This window comes from Equus quagga, chromosome 2 (genome assembly GCF_021613505.1).
Source record: "Equus quagga isolate Etosha38 chromosome 2, UCLA_HA_Equagga_1.0, whole genome shotgun sequence".
Taxonomy (NCBI): domain Eukaryota; kingdom Metazoa; phylum Chordata; class Mammalia; order Perissodactyla; family Equidae; genus Equus; species Equus quagga.
Genome location: NC_060268.1, coordinates 27,491,179 through 27,512,284, shown reverse-complemented (window position 1 = coordinate 27,512,284; position 21,106 = coordinate 27,491,179). Strand labels below are relative to the sequence as shown.

Sequence of the window (21,106 nt, the reverse complement as noted above, 5' to 3'; positions counted from 1 at the left end):
AAATAAAAGGTCCCTGTTAGACCTAAACAATCATCTTACCATTATTAAGGAAACTGTCAGTAAAAAAAGAGAAAAGATTAGGGAAGAAACGAATTTCTCCTGACCTGGAAGACTATTAAGAAAGGAAAGGAAATGAATTAAGCAACCATCTTAGGATGATAGTGAAATATTTCACTCCATGGAAGTATATGTTTAAACAATCCCTTGCCTAAATGAAGAACATCTTTTGGTAACAAAAGTCTTTCCAGGAAGGCAGTTATTTCCACTGGGTAGCCTTCACATCCGTATAGAAGTTGACTAGGATGAGGAATTTGAACAAAAGGAAAGGGTATGAAATCTGTTCAAGATGGGAGAGGCTCCCAACACTGTCTTCGGCTCCGTAGGGAAAAAAGATTTCCCATCAGTTCCCATGTAGTCCACTAGGAGGCAGTGGTGCCCATCAAAACTTCACTGTATAGACTTTGAATTGCCTCAAATCTTGTTTATTCTTCTTTTTCAATTATAATCACAAGAAAATCTGTATAAAGCAATAAAAGGCAGAGGGAGAATGGTTAAATCCTGCGTTAGTAGCAGAGGGGACAGTCTCAGGCTACAGAATGAGGATAGGTACCATCCAAAAGGGATCATCTCCAAATGCAGCTTTTGGGTCTTTCTTGACCCAGTTTCTTTTGGTTACAGAAACATGTAACTAAGATTTTCTTTCCATATTTATTCTAGAGACCACCTTGGATGCAAGGAGTCGAATTCTGATGAATATGTTTACATAAAAATTTTTGTGCCTTAAAAAAACCCATCTCTCATCTACCACAGTTGCTAAGATTTCATGATCATTATTTTTAATGTTAGCATGTCACCATATCACACGTGGTAAGTTCAGCATACTTTTATGTGAATACATCACTTTAATTTGAATGATGAAACAGTCTCTCATCAATTTTGTGACTCCTTCTGACACCCTAGGGAGGAAAGCAAGCTTCTTGAATGATTAAATTTGCACAGTGTGGTGACCTCTGAAAGAAAGACACGTTCCCTTTAAGACTACCTTCACAGAACAAAGCAGAGTCGAAGTCACTATTAAGCAGCCTCACAACTGTAGTCACTCTTCTACAGTTCACGGATTCTGGCTGTGATGTCATTGACAAAAGAAGAAAATGCAAAGCAGGTGGTCTTGAATCAGCTTCCTGGTGAGCATCATACTTACAGCTGAGGCCTGAGACCAGCTGCATTTTGGCCATGGCTTTACAGAGTGCTCTGGAAGCGGTGTGGCTGGGCCTCCTCCTCAGCTTTCTCTGGAAGGGTGAGTAGACTCCTTCATCATCTGGTCTTGGAAAAGCATGTGCCATTGTTTTAAAATTTGGACTCACGTTTTTTTTTTAAAAACAAAAAATTCATATTTATTAATACTCACTGTACCTAAGGGGTGATCAGTAAGTCAAACAGCAGCATAAAAATCACAGCCTTCTTTATTTGTTCCCTGCAGTTGCAGAGAGCAAGGACCAAGTACTTCAGCCTTCCACTGTGGTATCTTCGGAGGGAGCTGTGGCAGAAATCTCCTGTAATCACTCTATATCCAATGCTTACAGTTTCTTCTGGTACCTTCATCTCCCAGGATGTGCACCAAGACTCCTTGTTAGGGGCTCAAGCCCTTCTCAGCAGGGACGCTACAACATGACATACGAGCGATTCTCCTCATCACTGCTCATCCTCCAGGTGCAGGTGGCAGACGCTGCCACTTACTACTGTGCTCTGCAGGACACAGAGGCAGGGAACCCATGAAGAGCTGAACAGAAACAGGGAGAGATCACAACGTTTCCAGGAGGTGGAAAAAGGATAAGCAATAGCTGCTTTCTCCCCGATGCAGTGTTCTTCAAGCTTTCCCATTTGGCACTGCCATCAGAAAAAAATTGAGTCCAGACACACTATCTATTAGCAAATGTGCACAGGAACATATGTTTTTAGGGAGTGATTCAATGATGGTGCTATAAATCCATATTAAATAGTCTTGATGACTGAAACACTTTTGACCCATTTCTTTTGAGAGCTGATTAGATTGTTTTTTATTTTCCTCATAAAACAAATGATGATGAACTTGTGATAGGAGTAAGAGGCATGTCAATTCTGCCATTTTATTCTTGCTCTCTGTGCTTGCATCTTAAATATTATCTGCTAGCTTCAGTCTCTTTGCAGGAACATTTTCAAGGTGTGCCCATTTTGGAAAGAGTAGTTTAGTTAATATTGGATAATATAATAAGAAGCTGAAAGAGAATGAGTAAGCGAGTGGCTATTACCAACAGCCCTGAGTTTGGAACCTCAATCCTTCCCTCAGGATACTTTGCATATAATCTAACATGCAGACCCAGTGAGGACACCAGTGTCAATCAGTATATGAAATATTAGTAAAACTCAATCTCATTCCTAATTTTTAAACTGAAAACAAATACGAATGGAAATTGTAATATATTCTTCCCACATCCTTATTAACTTATCTTGGTCTTCCCGCCCAGATGTGTCCCTCCCACTTTAGAGACCAATGCCCTAGGGTAGACCAGTGGTTCCTAAACCTGTTTATCAGAAGTATCTGGAATTTTGGGAAAAAAATTGATTTTTTTTTTTTTTTTTGCTATATTCCAGATCAACTGAATCAGAGTTTGCAAGGGTGGGGCCCAGAAGTCTGTATTTCCTATTTAGTTCTCTCTGGTGATTCTGCTGCTCAGCCAAGTTTGATCTGGGAATCCCAGACTCTGGACCCCAGATCTAAGGCTTTAACCACTATTCTCTACCACCTTTCAGTTAGAAATATAGTGCTAGGGAAGGGTTTCAGGAAGTGATCCCCACATGCCAGTACTTGCTATGCAGTAGGTTTTCAGTAGGTATTTGCATATGGAAGAAAAAGTGAGGGGCAGTTACTGACCGCAGAAGAAAAGAGCATTCTAGTAATATTAAATATCATAAAGCTGTACCATCATGTCTTAAATAGCTTGGGTCTGAACTCAAATTTTTAAGAGCGTCCAAATATCTCTATTGGATATAAATATAAATTGGTATATGTTTGTACCACTTCTTTAGGCATATTCTGGTCTGGATTGTTGCTTTTTAAAAGTGTGTTAGTCTTATCTTTTTAACCAAATGAAATATTTGAGAAGAGGGGCCATGTGTGCTTCCTCTTTAAGAGTCCTGCCCAACGCTATGTGTACTATTGTTGCTCAATAAATAATGAATAAGTGTGTGGCCCTCTCACTGCCTTGGCAAGCAATAAAAGAGAGAAAATTCCCTTTGGTCGTACTAGGAAGTTCTTTTCAGTTCACCGAGGAGTATGTGTGTGGTGTGTTGAAAACCCTACCTTTTACCTTGGTGTTTTGACTCTATTGTTTGAAATATCAACAGCTAGACTTCCTACCATATTTTTTTCTAGATCACATATAGAACACTAAAGGCATCATTACCCAAAGGGGAAAGTGGAAAAAGAATAAAATAAAAGAAGAGGAAAATGCAGTTGATGGGAGAGGAATTAGAAATAAGAGAGCGGAAGTGATAGCTCCCCCTTAAAGGTAGCTTGAAGCTCTCAATGCAGTGGTGACAAGGAGAAAAGAATCCACAGCAGAGTAAAATTCCTTGTACTCTCAAATCCTGGGAGTTGGTATGTATACAAAGATTGCCATCCCTTTTTTTCATTTACTTCCTGTAAAAACAAAACAAAATAAAAAATTCCTAGGTGAAAAAGCTGTTGTAGGGATCCTGAGAATAAACATGGAGGGCAGAGCTGGAGAGATTACCTGACAGGCCAGTGCAGGTGGCATGGAGCTGTCCGAGGTCTCTCTCTGGATTGGTCTGCTCTGTCAGCTGCTGGTTGTGTCTACACTGATACTGCTCTGGGGGCAGCATCTAGGGTCACCCAGTCTCTTCAAATGTCTGAGGAACTCCTCAGGAGGATATCTGCATCTGCCATTGGCTCCACTGAGGGATCTAAGACCCCAACTCACTCTCAGGTCAGGGCTTATCTTGCTTTGCTCCTGTGGGCCCTGCCTTCTCTAACTTCACTGCTTTTCTTTGGGGGGGCATGGAACTCACCTGGGGTACCCTTCTGCACCTTCTGAAGGTTAGGGCACTACAGAGAATGAGTGGGGATTGGAATGCTGAGCTACTTTCATTTTCTTCCAAGGGTTGGTGTTATGGGTTGAATCGGGACCCCCTGAAAAAGTTATGTTGACTTCATAGCCCCAAGTACCTCAGAATGTGATCTTAGTTGGCAACAGGGTCTAGAGGTAGTGAAATTAAAATGAAGTCATTGGAATGGGCCTTAATCCAATATGACTGATGTCCTTAGAAAAAGGGGGCATTTGGACATAGAGACAGACAAGTATAGAAGGAAGACAGTGTGGAAAGACACAGGGAAAAGATGACCTTGTGACTGGAGTGATGCATAGATAAGGCTAGGAACACCAAGGATAGCCTGAAAACACCAGAAGCTCAAAGAAGCAAGGAAGGATTCTCTCTTAGAGCTGTCAGAGAGAGCATGGCCCTGCTGACAACTTAATTTCAGACTTCTAGCTTCCAGAACTGTAAGACAATAACTTTCTGTTGTAAGCCACCCAGTTTTTGGTGCTCCGATCTCCTTGCTTCAGAAATATCTAGACCAGAGATGGATATCAATTTCCATGTTAAAGAATATGGGACTCCAGGGGATATAGAGAGTTCTTCTGAGAACTCCCTGACCACTCTCCACTTTGCTCCATTGACAGCAGTGGGACATAAAGGGAAAGTGGCAAAGGAAGGTGTTTTGAAATATTTTGAACTCTAGGATTCAAGTAGCTTTATAGTTCATAAGGAGTTGTAAGAGGAAAGAGCATAACTGAAAACCATGTCCTTGAAGCTCTGTTGACTGTCTGGATTTCGGAAAACGAAATGACCAATTGGGATCAGGCCATTAAGGAAACACTGCAGCAGCACTGTGGTAGGCCCAGGTCCCAAGAATAAATCCTTCAGGGCTTTGTAATGTTACATAGAAAAAAGAAAACAAAGCCAACAAATCTAAGTAGTAGTACCCTCTGCTCAGAAACTCTCCCATATTGTAAATCCAACGAAAATTTTCCGCTTTCTTTTCTGCCAGCACACCCCATGACCTGTTGGGCGATTAAGTAGATTACTCTCTAACCCTTAAGACCTGTTGGCATTCTCTCCTATATGACTTGTATCAGTTCATTTATTTTTCTGCCTGAAATGCCCTCTCCTTCCCCTTTAGGTTATAGAAAATATGTATATTGGTATCTGCCCCCTGTTCCTGGCACAGAGCTCTTAAAACCCTTGTAATTTCCTAAGTGATAAGAGCACTAGGAGCATCTTTTGTTCTAATGTTTGGTCTTTGACTCTGGCTCCTGACAAAGAGCTCCTAAATTCCTTGGAATTTCCTGGGTGACAGCAGTGTCTTTTGTTCTAATAAGGTGACTTCTGGTGAGCTCCTGGATTGGGGCTGGTCAACAGAAAGATGAAGCCATGATTAGAAGCTTGGAACCTTCAGCCCCACCCCCTATTCTCCAGAGACAGGAGAGGGGCTGGAAATGGAGTTTATGATTGATAATGCCTACATGATGAAGCTTTCAGAAAAATCCCAAAAGTATGGGGTCCAGAGAGTTTCAGGGCTGGTGAACAGGTGGAGGAGCTGGGAGAGTGGTGCACCAGGAGACGGCATGGAAGCCCCACTGTCCCTCCCCACAGACTTTGCCCTATGCATCTCTTCCACCTGGCTGTTCATCTACATCCTTTTCACATATTTTTATAATCAACTGGTAAACAGTAAGCAAACTGCTTCCCTGATTTCTCTAAGCCACTCTAGAAAATTAATCAAACCCAATGAGGAATTGTGGGAACCTCCGATTTATAGCTGATTCATCAGAACTGGTGTTCTTTTCAGGTAGATAGAGTCAGGATTGAGTTAAATTATAAGGCACCCAGCTGGTGTCACAGAATTGCCTGGTGTGAGAAAAGCCCCCACACATCTGGTATCAGAAGGGTTGTGAGTGTGGTAGTAGTGTGAGAGTAAAAGAGAAACAGGAGGAGGACTGAGGTTTTTCCTTCTCATTCCTCATATTCAGAGTCTAGCTCAAACCCTGTACTGCCTGTGCTGAGGGCTCTCTACTGTAGTACAATGATCTCCAAGGTTTTTGATTCTATCAGTAAAATCTGTTACTCTTCCAATATATACATATTTATATGCTTATAGATTATGGTCATGTATGTGACAAACAAAAATAGAAATTAGAATAAACAAAAATAGGTTAAGATGAATATATATATTAATTCTCATGGTTTTCTTCTTGCACTCAAGAGGAACATCTTGGGAAGCACATCTCTGTCCCTACTTACAGGATGAACTAGAATAATTCTGTCTTTTATTAATTGGTAAATTCCTTAAGCTTTGTGAGATCCTTTCTTCTCTCATTTGGATGGAATATCCCTAATGATTTCTTCATTGCTGCAATTACAGCACATTTTACTTTAGTTTGTTAATGGTTTATCTCCTGAATAAGTGTCCCATCTACCAAAACAGATGGTAAGTTTTCGAGGGCAAGGACTATGTCTTGTTCTTCTGCTAATGACTCAATGCAAATGGTGTCTTACGTATAACAGGTATTCAACAGTAATTTGTGAGGACCACTGACTTGCAAGGTTTTCTCCTGGAATAATCAGGATGCCAGGGCAGCTCCTGAGTGAACCCTTGAAGAGGTCAGGACCTCTGCAAAGGCAGTTCATTCATCATGAATGAAGGGAAACAGCTCTTATTCCATTGCCTGGCATCCAGCATGTAAAATGGCTTCTCATTACATGGATTGCTGCTAGCTCTGTGTACTTATTTAAAGTTTCAATCATTTGAAAAATATTTATTGAATACCTATGATTTGCCAGTCACATGATTTTCCCCTTTGCTCCTGTCTCATTAAAACAAAGTTACAAAACAAACAAAACAAAAAACTCAGCCTCAGAGCTTCTCTATAAAATAGACAGACACAAACTAAAAAGAAATATGGCATAAATCTCAGGAGGTAAAGTTCTCAAAGGGAAGCTAGACCATCTGTCCATGAGCTTCTTAGATCTCCTTACAGCATCACCAAGGGAATTACCAGTATTTTCTTCAAACCGGGTCCCTGCTGTTCCCACACTGTCCATCCAAACTTTGGGCAGCTGTGAATTAATAAGCAATTATCTTCATATTGAGGCAGCACCTGTGTTCCTGTGGCTTCTACACTTTTTGGAACATAGAAGTGTTCACATGTTTCCTTTACAAATTTTGGACCACATCTGATATTTGCACTGAGTAGTTTCTTTCCATATTAAACATGTATGTTTTATTAACCATTTATTATATTTATACCGCAATTTTGATTCCCCTCTCTACTGTGCACTTCGAACAGTTTCCAGTTGGCTTATATTTCTCTAAAAATATACTTTTAGAACTTAACAATACACCTCAGATGTAGCCTGACCTATTAGTAAACAACAAGGCAACAATGAGGAAACTGGGTCTGGGTAAGGGAAGGTATTAGACCCAGAGAAACTGGAAAATCTCTTCAGTCTACAGAGATATGGAGGTCATTGACTTATGGTCTCTTCTGTTGGAGGTAGGAGAGCAGAAGGTTAAATCATGGATTTCTCTTTTTTCTTTTAAGAATATCCTAATTTATGCAGAAAAAGTGTGACTGTCTTGGCTGGACTGTATTCTTTGTCAAATTTTAATATGAAAGGCGTTGATTTTCTTCCTTACTTCCGCGACTTTATTTTGGGCTGATTTTTCTCTGATATTTCTAAAATGAATGTAATCTACATTTGCGTCTGATGTTTACAAAGAGCTTTCTCATTATTTTACTTGAGTCATTTCTTGGGAAATGTCTCCTGGGAAGTCAGTGACATTTACAGACTTCTGATATTTATAAACAGTTTATTGGGAAGGGCAGTAAGCACTCTTAGAGAAGCACCTGGAATCTCAGATTGAAGCCCCTTGACATCACTGCGGGCTAGATCTTCAGTGCCCTTGTGTTGTGATGAGCATGTCTGAGCAGTAGTCACACAAGAAGGAGTGAAGAGAGGCACCTCTTGGAGGGCAGGGACTCTGGAGGAGAGCAGAGACCTCAACCTGCAGCATTTTGGGAACGTGCCCCACTGGCTCACACACCTCACATCTGAGTGATCTCCAAATTAGGCAGCACTGCATTCATTTTACAGTGGGTTAGTGAAGCAGTTCATGTGATTTTTCTGTGAACTTGATGATTCTTTCAATAGAAATTCGAGAGTTGGGCAGAATTGTCAGAATGTGGTCCATACCAGGAAGGTATAGTAAGTTGATAAGAAAAAAAGCCAAGTTTTCATCAGATTATCTGCACATAAACCAAAAAGGGCATAGAAATGAGCAAGAGATGCTAGAGAAGGTGAATAATCATTGCATGTTAGAGGTGGTTTAGAGACAATTATCTAGGGGCTGTTTTGGTTAAGTGGTACATACATGCGAGGTCAGCATTTGGGATCCACTCAATTAACAAAACTATCTCTAAAGTTCTACTTGGCTCATTCAAGTATATGATTGTATAATTTTACTATGATAATAGGACTACTTTCCATTATAAGGCTTTTAAAAAGTTAGTGATGAAAATTGATATTCTCAGTGTGATTTAGTAGAAAGAATACCTCTGAAGTCAGAAAAGTGTGAGTTAAAATCTTCGTTCTATTTCTTTAGGGATGACTTGAGGAAATTGTTTAATTTTCCTAAACTCTAGTTTCCTCTAAAATGTGGAATGTTAGGAAGAGTAGATGTGTCAAAAAATGCAAAGGGCTTAACATTATGCTCAGAGTAGGCATTTGATGAATAATTTCCTCATTAATCTCATAAATCAAAGCATACAAACAGAATAGCTATTGAAGCTATGTTGTTCAATTCCGAAAGCTCAGTCGATGCCCTAGAAACCCTTTGGGTGTGCACAGCATTTTGTGGAGGCCCTTGACTGCTTCCCTACCTCTTCAGCAGTTAAGGAGCAGTTCTTTAATTAGAAGCTAACAAGAGGCTGAACTGTCCTACTTTTCAAGAAGAAGAAGAATAAGGCTCCCGCATCAGTCCTGCTACTACAAATGGATTCTCATAAGTTCCAACCATAGCATAAATTCAGAGGAAAACTTTCTTCCTTCTATAACTAAGCATAGCTAATTAATAAATATGGTTAGTTCCTCCCATGAGCACCCTTAGGGGGAAACCACTGAACAATCAGTCATTTCTAGAGTAAGATTAAAAAATAAGTCTCCTAAAGATTTCGTTCATTTGTAACTCTTGAGATTAATTGTTAAATGATTGAAGGCAAACAATATCTGTGCCACTTGCGCTATCTAGACATAATCTTGCGAGCTGTGTGTGCTGCATCTGCAGAGGATAGAGAAGTAGAGATTGAATAATTACTTGAAAAACTTTATTAGGACACTAAAGCCTATACTGGACTATTGTTTTAGTGGGACTTATTTGTCTTTCTACATTGATCAAAATGCAGTATAGATATGCTCATATGTACATTTAGGGCAGACATACATCTTTGCCTGAGTGGCAGGACAACAGTAAACCTGTGTCAGGAGTCTGGATGTTCAATTTTCCTATCCATGTCTCCTCTCCATCCTACTCTATGCCCAGCCAGCTGACTTCTACACACTGCATCCACTGGTCTCCCTGGTCCTTTTGCTTCTGGTTGGGTTTGGCCCAGTGAGAGGCATCAGCAGGAGAGAGTGGTCAAGATGTTTACATTCCAAGGTCCTTTCTTTCCTGTACTGAAGTCCACAGGTCCTTTGGGTGCTATTCTCTCTCAGGTCTCCCCAGGCTAGGATAACTTCTTCCCCTGCTGTCCCTTCTGGCTAAGGAGTGGTGAAGTCTTCTGGCTGTTGCTAGCCCCAGGCTGCTTCGCTGTCTCTTGTAGGTTTCCCTTAATTCTGCCCACACATTCAAAACATTCCTTTCATTCAGCTTTTTTTTCCAATCATCCTCTTGAAGTGGTTGCCAGGAACCTCAATGATTCAACATTAACACCCATCTTAAGCTCTAGGCAAAGAGAGAAGAAATTTTTTATATGTTTCCATTCATCACAGGTCTCTTGGGGCTTGAAGATGAGTATTTAAAGATAATTTCCCTATTCCAAAGAAAGACATTATCATAGGGTCAAGGTTTCAATGATTAAAGCATGAGATCCTTAGCAAAGCTTTCAGAAACAGCTACATTCTGCTTTTTTTCTGATTCAAAGCAAAGAGATTTTCTATCCTCTTTTCAAAATATATGGCTTATTAGAACCTATTTAAAGGAAAAATAAGGCAAATCAGAGGAACGATGTCTTTGTATTGACACTTGCTTGTTTCCTTTAAATTCAAATCTATTGAATAATCACTCTGCTGCTACTGTGGCATTTTTTAGTATAAAACTTACCCCGGTCTTCCACTTAAAATGAGCCCTTTATCATCATAATAATACCTCAAACTTCGTTAACCATCAATTTTTGCTCAACATGCACTTTGTTTGAGTTCTTTTTTAAGTAGCTTCTCCATGTGGAAAATCTCTAGTTTTGCAACTCCTTCACAGAGGGTTTTTTTTTTTGCTTTATAATCTACTGTTTACTAGGGCAAATGTGCCAGGAGGTTTTTATAACACCATACCTTCCTTTTCTTTCTTTACAAATGTTTCAAGAGAAGGTTAAAGTTCTTTTTGTGTGAATCTTTAACTAAAGATGATTGTCGGGAGGGGGGTCCCAACAGACCCAACCTAGAGAAACCCCTGAGTTATCTTTTGGTCAAAGAGATTTACGCAGAAGCCAGCCCTAAATTATTTCTAAAGAGCAGAACAAGGTTCTCCTTCTTTCTTATCACTTATCTTCTCTTGCCTTACTCTTTTCTCTTATTTTGCCTTTTCTTATCTCGCATTTTAATGTTTCTTCCTCTCTTCACCCAAACCTATGCTCTCTCCTTCTTTTTCAATTTATTTTCCTATCCTATTAAAAATTTCTATTTCCCTTCTTTCTGTCTCTATATTATCTTGAGAGCACAAACCATTTAAAACTTCAGCCATTCAGCATGCGTTTTTCCCACTTTGATTCACAAACTCCTGTTTCTTCTACTTGACGCCAAATTCCCCCTCTGTCCCTCACGGAAAATGTAAACATCCAGAGGTCTGGTCTTGTGATAAAATAAGACCTGGAAGCACTGGCTACTTGACAGGAAAGTCACCCGGTTCTGTGTGTGGGCTCTAGGGGGTGCTGCAGCGTGAGCCTTGTCCTGGGTGCAAGAAGAGCCGCAGTCTTGCTCCCCACAGAGCTCTGAGAAGCCTGAACCAAGAGCTTGATCAACAGAGAGAAGACACAGGTGCCAGGAAGCCCCAGGTTCCCTGAACAAGGGCCATTTCTAAAAACACCTGCTAACACAGGGGTGCTGGTTCCTCTTCCAGAGCCCAGTTGCTGGGGTGGGGCCATACCTCCTGCTGAGGTGAGCTAGAAAGGAGCCCTCAGACAGCTCGGCTTAAGCCATGGCCTCTGTACGCATCTCAACACTGGTGATTCTCTTCACACTGGGTGAGTAATACTCCCTTCCTGTTCTCCACTTGTATTCCCTTACATTCTTTTCAGTAGCTTTGCTGATGCAGCATGGATTAATTTACAGGTGGACTGAGAGCTCAGTCGGTGACTCAACCGGATGATCTGGTCACTATCACCGAAGGGAATCCACTGACTGTGAAATGCACCTATTCAATTTCTGGGAGCCCTTATCTCTTTTGGTACGTCCAATATCCGAACCAAGGTCTCCAGTTTCTTCTGAAATACATCGCAGGGGACAACCTGGTTAAAGGAAGCTATGGTTTTGAGGCTGAATTTAATAAGAGCCAAACCTCTTTCCACCTGAAGAAACCATCTGTCCTCGGGAGTGACTCTGCTGTGTACTTCTGTGCTGGGAGTGACACAGTGGTGGGGGCTGCAGGGAGAGCTGAACACAAATAGTACAGTTTGTGAGGACAGTAAAAACCATTTTCCTGAAGCCTTTATGTCCCTCCACAAGAGGGTGGCGAGGTTCCAGGTTATGTCGCTGACTATACCTAAATTACAACTTAAAGTCACGGAATTTGTTCATTTGACAAATATTTATTGAATCCTATGTGCCAGGTACTGTCTTAAGCACTGATCATAAAGAGGTGAAAGAAGTGATCCTTGATCTCTATGTGCCAGGAGTGATCCAAAACATTTACAAAACCGTTAAATTCTCACATCTATTATCATGAGCTTCATTATTTAGATGAAGGAACTAAGGCACAGAGAATTTAAGTATCGCACTCAAGTCGCAAAACTATTAAATGGCAAATTGAAACCCAGGCAGTCTGCCTCTCGGGTGTGTGTTCTAACCACTCTACTTCTTTGCCAGCCTGTAGGCTCCTTGTGGCACGAGACTGCGATTTCAGTGATGGTGTAGCCCAACTCTTCATATGGTCACTGTCAAAAAAAAGTGTTGGTTGTAGGAATGAACAGTAAATTAGCAACTCAAAACAGTTTTGTAAGCGCTAAGATGGAGGATTGCACAAATGCTATGCGCGATGAGGAAGTAGAGGTAGCTTAGCTGTGAAGGAAGGAGAGGGAGAATGCGTAATGGAAGGAGAATTTGAATCAAGGGAAGATTTAAACGTAGTTCTAAATATGACTGCTTACAGCTTCTGTGCTCACATCTTATGTACACCCTTGAGAGGGACTGGACTTGATGCTCCTCCTTCCCTCCCCAACTCTCTCTCTCTCCCTCCCTCCCCCTCCTTCCCTCCTTCCTCCCTCTCTCTCTCTCCTCCATGTGTCTATCTCCCTCCCTCTGTATCTCTCTCTCTTCAATTTCGAATATCCTGGGAAGGGCTCTGGTTGACTCCATGTGAGTCAGGTGCTCTTCCCGGGACTAACCAGTGGTGGCCATGGGTGTGCGCTGCTGGGATTAGCCCAGCTGGGCTTGCACATTTGGCTAGTTAATGGTGGCTGGGGGGATGATTCTGCAAGAAGGTAGAAGCTCCGTTTTGAACCACGTGGTTCAAAGGAGTATGTCTGAAAAGAAATTAATTTTTGCATAAGGACTTATATTTATTTATTTTTTCCAAATGGATAGCCAATAGTAGGAACACCACTTATTCAAAAATTCACTCTTGCCCCATAGATTTGGAATACTACATTTATAGTATACTAAATTCCCCTGTCTTCCTGGATCCATTTTTGAACTCTCCATTCTTGTAGTTCTGTGCTGGAATGTGCTGCTTCAGGGAGAGTCACCCTCCAGCCTCTGGCTTACACCCTGTGATCTTCTCTCCTTCTTTTCCTATCCCTAAGTCCGTCACATACCTTGAGGGGATTTACACATAAGGATGTGGACACCTTAGTCTACATGCCTATGATCCCTGCAAGCAGCCATCTCTTGGCCATTCCTTGGTCCTAGGGCTGTGTACACTGGTGGGATGTCTGCTTTTGGGAAGACAGTCCTTCGAAGAGGCCTATGCAGATCTGGGAACATGTGTGCAGGGAATTCAGGGATTTGGGTACCAAGAGTATGGTCAAAAAGAAGTATTTAGACTCCAGAGGGCCATGTCCCCTTGGCCCTGTGGATTTCTCATAGAGAGTATGGTGGGAGCAGCTGGAGGAAGGCCAGGGTGGAGCCTTTTAAAGAGCACAACTACAACAGGGATGTTGCTTGCTCAGGTCTAAGAGTGGCAGTGTTGTATACCATTATTACCCCCAATACATTTGTGTTCATAAAACCATGGGCCCCATTTTAGATTTAAATATATAGTTTCATAATTCTAGGTAAGCCCTTAGCCTCCATCACTGTCTTTCTTCAAAAGAAGGATGTTCTCAGTATGCCACACCATCAACCTTGCAACCTGGTCTGCTTCTGACTTCGATACTTTTAAGTAGGTTTTATGCAAGTCCTACAAGTGAAAGAAGGACATTTACACAATTACAACTCATTTATTCATTTACCTATTCATTCAACAATTATTTGTAGCATTCCCACTATGTGACAGGCATTGTTCTTGTCATTGGGAGTACAGGGGTGAACAAACTCTTTCCATCCACTCATTGCCCACATTTTAAAACTGTTAATACCATTTCCTTACCCAAATGGAATTATTTTTAGTCAAAGACACACAACTTTCAAGAATATTTCCTTCTCAGGAAGACTTTCCAAGGTAAGACTAGCCCTCAGATGTTTGTCTTCATCACGTGGTGTGATGGGAGGAGAGTCTTGTAGAGAAATGGGAATCTACATTTTCCCCATTTTTTTAGGTGCCTGGGAGGGAACAACTATGTTTCCTTAGAAGTTCTATTTTTGAGCTGGCCCCATGGCCAAGTGGTTAGGTTTGGGCACTCTGCTTGGGCGGCCCAGGGTTTGCCGGTTTGGGTCCTGGGTGCAGACCTAACACTGCTTGTCAGGACATGCTGAGGCAGTGTCCCACATAGCAGAACTAGAAGAATCTGCAACTAGGACATACAACTATGTACTGGGGGATTTTGGTGAGAAAAAACAAAAGAGGAAGATTGGCAACAGATGTTAGCTTGGGGCCAATCTTTCTCACACACACACAAAAAAAGAAAAGAAATGATTTAAAAAAAGTTCTGTTTTGTCATGTGGTCCTAGTAATTAGCCTGTTTTGCTTTGGGGAGGAAAGTTAACCTAGCATTCTTTTTTCCTATGCTTATTGGAAAATATTCCTTATAACCAGGTAAACTTTAGGCAGAACAAGAGATCCAATACAGATTCTTTTCATAATATTAATTTTTTATCCCCCTTTTAATTTCACTTCAAGAACTCTGGAAAGAGGACTACGTTAAGAATTAGGAAGTGTCATTTGTATTTCCTGATTCTTCTTCTAGGTAACAATGTGCCATTGGATAAGCCATTTATACTCTATGTGCCTCATGTCCTAATTCATAAAAGTGAGATGATTAGAAGGATTGTTGTGAGGATTGTATATGTGAAACTGTGTCTTAGATTCCAAATAAAAGTGTGTGTTGATGATGGCATAGTAACCAGATACTTAGGGCACTGCTATAGACTGAATGTTTACGTCCCCCGAAAAGTCAGACGTTGAAACCTAATCCCAAGGGTGATGATACTAGGAAGGGGGGCCTTTGGGAGGTGACTAGGTCATGAGGATGGGGCCCTCATGAATGGGATTAGTGTCCTTACAAAAGCGACTCCAGAGAGCTCCCTTGCCCCTTCCTCCATGTGAGGACACAAGCGGAAGATGGTGAACCAGGAATGGGCTCTCACCAGACACTGAATCTGCTGGCACCTTCATCTTGGAGTTTCTGTCCTACAAGTCCAAATGGACTAAGAAAGTGACCAACAGTTGGAGCTCTTATATCTGCTCTGAACTGCTTATATTTGGACTGCAATATGAGAAGATAATAAACTTTTATCTCGTTAAAACTACTTTACCTTGGCCTTTGTCACATCATTTGGAACTGTATTCTAATGCCAGCTTCTATGCCTGAAAACCAGTTTTTAGGAAAGAAGCTGGTATTATCTACTTACATTGTGGTTAAATTGGATATAAGCAACAACATTTTTTTTCCATTACTTGTGGAATCAGTTATTGTCCCTAAAATACAATTTTCAGCATATTAGAGAAGGTATGGGTAGAGAAACATTTTTGGGGGCAGAAAAGCTGTCCTGGTTTCCCTGAGAACACTGGTTGTAGGCAGTCACCTGCTCCATCCGTGTGAGAACTTGCCTCTGCCTGGATGCTAGGGGCACACCTTCCCTTGAGAGGAACCACCCCCCACAGGACCATCTCATGCTCCATTTGGTTCTCCCTCCTCTGATCTTTTTCCGATTGCATAGTGAGTTTCACTGGGTTCTCTGCAAGAATCCAGAAGCACCTCAAATTAAATGGTGCAAAGCTTAGCTTTTCATCTTTTTTTTTTTTTGAGGAAGATTAGCCCTGAGCTAACATCCTCTGCCAATCCTCCTCTTTTTTGCCGAGGAAGACTGGCCCTGAGCTAACATCTGTGCCCATCTTCCTCTACTTTATATGTGGGATGCCTGCCACAGCTTGGCTTTGCCAAGTGGTGCCACGTCCGCACTCGGGATCTGAACTGGTGAACCCTGGGCCACCGAAGCAGAATGTGTGAACTTAACCGCTGTGCCACCGGGCCAGCTCCAGCTCTTCAGCTTTTCCCCCTCTCATGACAAAATGAAACAAAACGAGACAAGCCAAACTCGCTCCTTCTTTTTTTGTTTTCTATATCAAACAATGGCACCACCACCTACCCAAGTGTCATCCGCTCTCTTGCTTCCAGGTCTGTCCAGAAGCTGTTCTTTTTGCCTCTTCCTACTTCCTATTTCTTCCTACTTGGCTCAGGTTCATCCTTTACTAGGTTCATTCTCCTCTTCCCTTAGGTTTTAGTTCAGGCATCACTCCGACTGGGAAATTTTCCTGAAACCCTACAACCAAAGCAGTTTCTCTTCCTGTTTGTTCCTATAGTACTGTGTACTTTTCCTATCACAGCAGTTATCAGAGGACTATCACTGCTTTTACAATTCTCTTCCTTATCACTAGACCACTGGGTCTCTCTCCTCATTGAATGCCCAGCGTCTAGCTCAGTGCCTGACCCAAGCAGGGACTCCACAAATACTGTTTGATTGAGAAAATTGATACTTACCGAGAGTCTTAAAATTTTCTTACTCTTTAATCCAGGAAATCCCCTTTATAGAAGCTAGTCTAAAGAAATAATTGAAAATTTAGGCAAAGATTTATGTACAAAGGTGGTTACCATAGTATTCTTTCTAAAATCCAAATATTTAATACTAGGAAAATTGATGATTAAATTATAGTACATTTCCATCATGGAATATTTTGAGGCCATTAGAATTAAAATTTTATATATATTTATTGACAGGCAAAAATGTTTGGGAAATTACATTAAGTTAAAAAAACAGGCGGGCCGGTCCCGTGGCAGAGTGGTTAAGTTTGCGTGCTCCGCTTCTGCGGCCCAGGGTTCGGATCCTGGGCGCGGACATGGCACTGCTCGTCAGGCCACGTTGAGGTGGCGTCCCACGTGCCACAACTAGAAGGACCCACAACTAGAATATACAACTATGTACTAAGGGGATTTGGGGAGAAAAAAGCAGAAAACAAAAAAAAGAAGATTGGCAACAGTTGTTATCTCAGGTGCCAATCTTTAAAAAAAAAGCACAGAGTATCCAAATGTGTGTGTGTGTGCACATACCATCCAATTTTGTTGAAAATTTTTATGCATAGACAAAAGACTGAAAAGAAATATACCCAAATATTATTCAATGATATTTCTGGGAGATGGTGTTACACATGATTTTTATATTGTATACCTTTTCATATTTTTCAAATTTTGTATCTAGAATTCATTATTTTAATAATCAGAAAAAACCCACTTTTAAAAAATTTAAAATGTTCCTCTGGTTGGTGGCGCTTGCCATCAGGTGTGGTTTTCTTTCTCAACCTCAGGAATTTCTAAGATTTGCTTTAACAATTGTTTTAATTTATTATTATTACCATATATGGGTATATAACAAATAACATTAATGCATCTCATACACTTCTGCATTTATCCAGATATTTTGAGCACAAAAAATGTTTTTCAAAGGAGTACATATATAATATAAAATTATTAGCAGCATGTGTTACTTTGCTAGGGCTTCTCTAACAAAATACTACAAGCTAGGTGACTAAAGTCCAAGGAGGCTTCAAGTCCGAGATCAGAGTGTCAGCAGGGCTGGTTCATTCTGAAGGCTGTGAGGCAAGAATCTCCTCCAGGCCTCTCTCCCTGGCTTGTATGTGGCCATCTTCTCTCTGTGTCTCTTCACGTTGTTTCCCCTTTATTCATGTCTGTCTCTGTGTCCAAATTTCACTTTTTTATCAGGACATCAGTTATGTTGGATTAGAGTCCACCCAAATAACCTCATTTTAACTTGATTACTTCTGTAAAGACCTATCTCTAAACAAGGTCACATTCTGAGGTAGTAGAGATTAGGACACTAACATATCTTTTTTGGGGCGAGGCAGGGACACAATTCAACCTGTAACACCACAACCACTAATGATTACTTTCATTCCAAAGGCTGAGACATAGAAAAATTTTTGGTGTTTCTTTCTCTAGTTGCTTTATGTCCAGTAATATTCTCCTAGGTGAGATAATAGATGTTGACAAAGAAACATCAAGTTCCATTGGTTGGCCTGGAAAGGTGAGATCATTTTGGTTTTGCGATATTTCCTATTTTAAACATAGTTTGAATTTGTATAGAACACCGTGGTTTAGAAGGAACTTTCTTATGCTCCTTTAATCGAGCCCTGTAATCTCTCTTATAGAGATGAAGAAACTGTGCCTCTCAGAGGTGATTTGCACAAAATTGTACAACTAGCAAGTCCAGAGAATTGTTTATAATCCAGTTTGACTAACTCCTCATTCAGTGTTTCTTCCATTCCATAAAATAGACTCCACGCTCCACGTGACCAAGCCAGACTACCCGCTACTGCATTTAGCAAAGAACTATCATGTTCCATAAGTTGCATGGGTCTGAGAACTATTCACTTTTGTGAAACATCTTCTGTCCAAGTATATTTACCACAAGGGGACGCTGTTGCAATGGGTTGAGTCTAAAGCATAACCCCTTCACATTTTATTTCTGTACAAAGTGTCCTAGCATCTTCAGCTCCCTCATAAATACTTCCTTTCTCCTCCACTTGAATACTGAGGGCAAGCTGGTTATTTATTCTATGCCTTGTGATATCTACTCTGTCAAAATGTTACTAAAAGTCATCAGCACTCACTGACATTTTGCATGTGCAACTGGAAAAACTGCTCACCCAGAATACCTTAGATAATTCTAGACCTAGAAGAGGCACCTCCCGAATATTTTCTAGTGATTTTACATTCCCATATTATTGTACAAAGACCTCAAACAACACACCACTATCTTTTCCACATTAATGTGAGTATCTAACATGTTTTAATTGCTGCAGTTGGCTGATTCGATTAACATTATGACGTCTTTTGGATTTGGCTCTTTTCCTTAGTGGCTGTTATTAAAAATTTTTCTTTGGTGTTACTGTTATTGAGTTCATATTGGGTATTTCTTGAAGGAAGAGTGAATGGTATTTAAAAAAATCACATATATAATTCTGCACAATTGCTTTCTACTGGTCATGGTAAACTGCATGTGATTCAGATGAGAAGGAAGGGGATGAGAAGAAACTACAGCTTTGTGCCATAGGCTGACTCTGAAGTAGGAATTATTGTTCCTATTCTATGAATGAAGAAACTGAGGCTCAGATGAGTGAGTTGCTCAGTGTCACGATGTGGCAGAGCTGGGATTTGGATTTAGGTCTGTCTAAATCTGAACTTGTGCTTTTTCTTCTTCATCTCACTTCCTCCCTGGTTAGGTGAATGATTCTATAACACATATATCTTACCCTAGCTGATCAGTAGGGACTAGTGAGGGATCTGCCCCTCATTTCAACATTTGTTAAGTGAGATCTGAGAAGCAAATGTTAGATGTGGACTTAGTGAGAGTGTAAAAGGACACCAGGGTGTCCAGAGATGAAAGGTCCAGTGCAGATGGCTTCATTTTTTGTTTTGTGGAATATGCGTAGGATTCCTTGTTTTCATCTGGCTACATAGACTTAATAGGGAATTTCTGGGCCTAATGTACCAGGTCAGAGGGGTTATTCTTAGAGCTCCATGAGTCTCAGAATGACTACAATAGATGGCTACTTTCTGGGACTGTGGAAAAGTGATGGGAAGTAGGGAGCCTGATGGAATCTACCCTCTCATGTATTTGCTTCATTCAGACCTGATCTACAAGGGGCTAGACGTTAGCAAAGATTTAGAAGGAAATCTTGGCTACTATGCTGTTGTGGTGGAAGTTTTTCCCCCTATTCTTCCTGAGTGCTCAATTAAAGCTTGAGCCCATTGGCTTCCTCCCTGCTATTGGCTGGCTCCTGCGGACAGCAGGGGTGAGAGCTGCTAGTGTGGGTTCTGGCAGGCGCTGCAGTGTCTCTTCCCTGGTTAGTATCCTGGTCCAGGCTCAGACTCAGCCACAGAGCCTAGATCCTGGGTCCTGGTTTACACCTAGAATATGAGGCAAGTGACAAGAGTGACTGTGCTCCTGATCTTGGGTGAGTTATTTTGGGATTACAAAGAATGGGATCCTGTCTGGACAAGGATCTACAATCTTGCCTGCTCTGATTGTTTTTTTCCAAGAGGTTGAGGGCTGACTTGGGGATCCTATTTTTCTCCAGGCAGTTATGTGAGGATATCTCAGGGCAGTAAAGATGTTCTGGATTACTGAGCCCCAGGTCCATCCATAGGAGGGAGAAATTAGACCTGCCCCCTCTGTACATGTGTTCCTAGGATTCCTTGGAATAAATATTTAAAGAATTTTGTCCCGAAACATAAATAAGAAATAAATGTTATGTGTCTGTATCTGATGGGGAGGTAGGGTTTGGGGTGAATTTGACTGTGAGAGAGAACCTAGAGGGAGCTGAGTTGGACCTTGAATTCACCTTCATTTCAGGATGGGACTAGTTTTGTGTTTTTACTCCTACAGGTACTTTGAGCCTCGCTAAGACCACCCAGCCCATCTTCATTGACTCATATGAAGGACAAGAAGTGAACATAACCTGTAACCACACCGACATTGCTACAAATGAGTACATCCTCTGGTACCGACAGTTCCCCGACCAGGGACCACAATTTGTTATTCAAGGTTTTAACACAAAAATGGAAAATGAAGTGGCATCTCTGTTCATCCCTGACGACAGGAAGTCCAGCACCCTGAGCCTGCCCCGGGCTACACTGAGAGACACCGCTGTGTACTACTGCATCGTGACTGCCACACAGTGAGACAGACGGGGCTGCACCTGTGCAGTAACCTCCTGTGGGGTGGGTGTCACAGCCCGGGGGAAGCCCAAAAGCAGTGCTCTCCAAAATGTTAATTTTATTTTTTTATTTTCAGAAGGTATTAGCAAATCCATGGGTTGTTTTACTATTTAAAAAAATTTCGATCTTGTTTATTTCTTAAATAGGTATTCTACATACAGGGTCTA

The 21,106-nt window shown here is 41.2% G+C and overlaps 2 gene segments (V, D, J or C); both read left to right on the top strand.

Moving 5' to 3' along the window:
* The first annotated feature begins 1,233 nt into the window (after positions 1 to 1,233).
* Positions 1,234 to 1,776, top strand: LOC124235076 (T cell receptor alpha variable 2-like). The segment is given in 2 exon segments: positions 1,234 to 1,297; positions 1,481 to 1,776. Coding segments are annotated over 2 exon segments (360 nt in total).
* A 9,708-nt stretch (positions 1,777 to 11,484) lies between these two features.
* LOC124235075 (T cell receptor alpha variable 4-like) lies at positions 11,485 to 20,903 on the top strand. The segment is given in 2 exon segments: positions 11,485 to 11,573; positions 20,608 to 20,903. Coding segments are annotated over 2 exon segments (342 nt in total).
* The last annotated feature ends 203 nt before the right edge of the window (positions 20,904 to 21,106 follow it).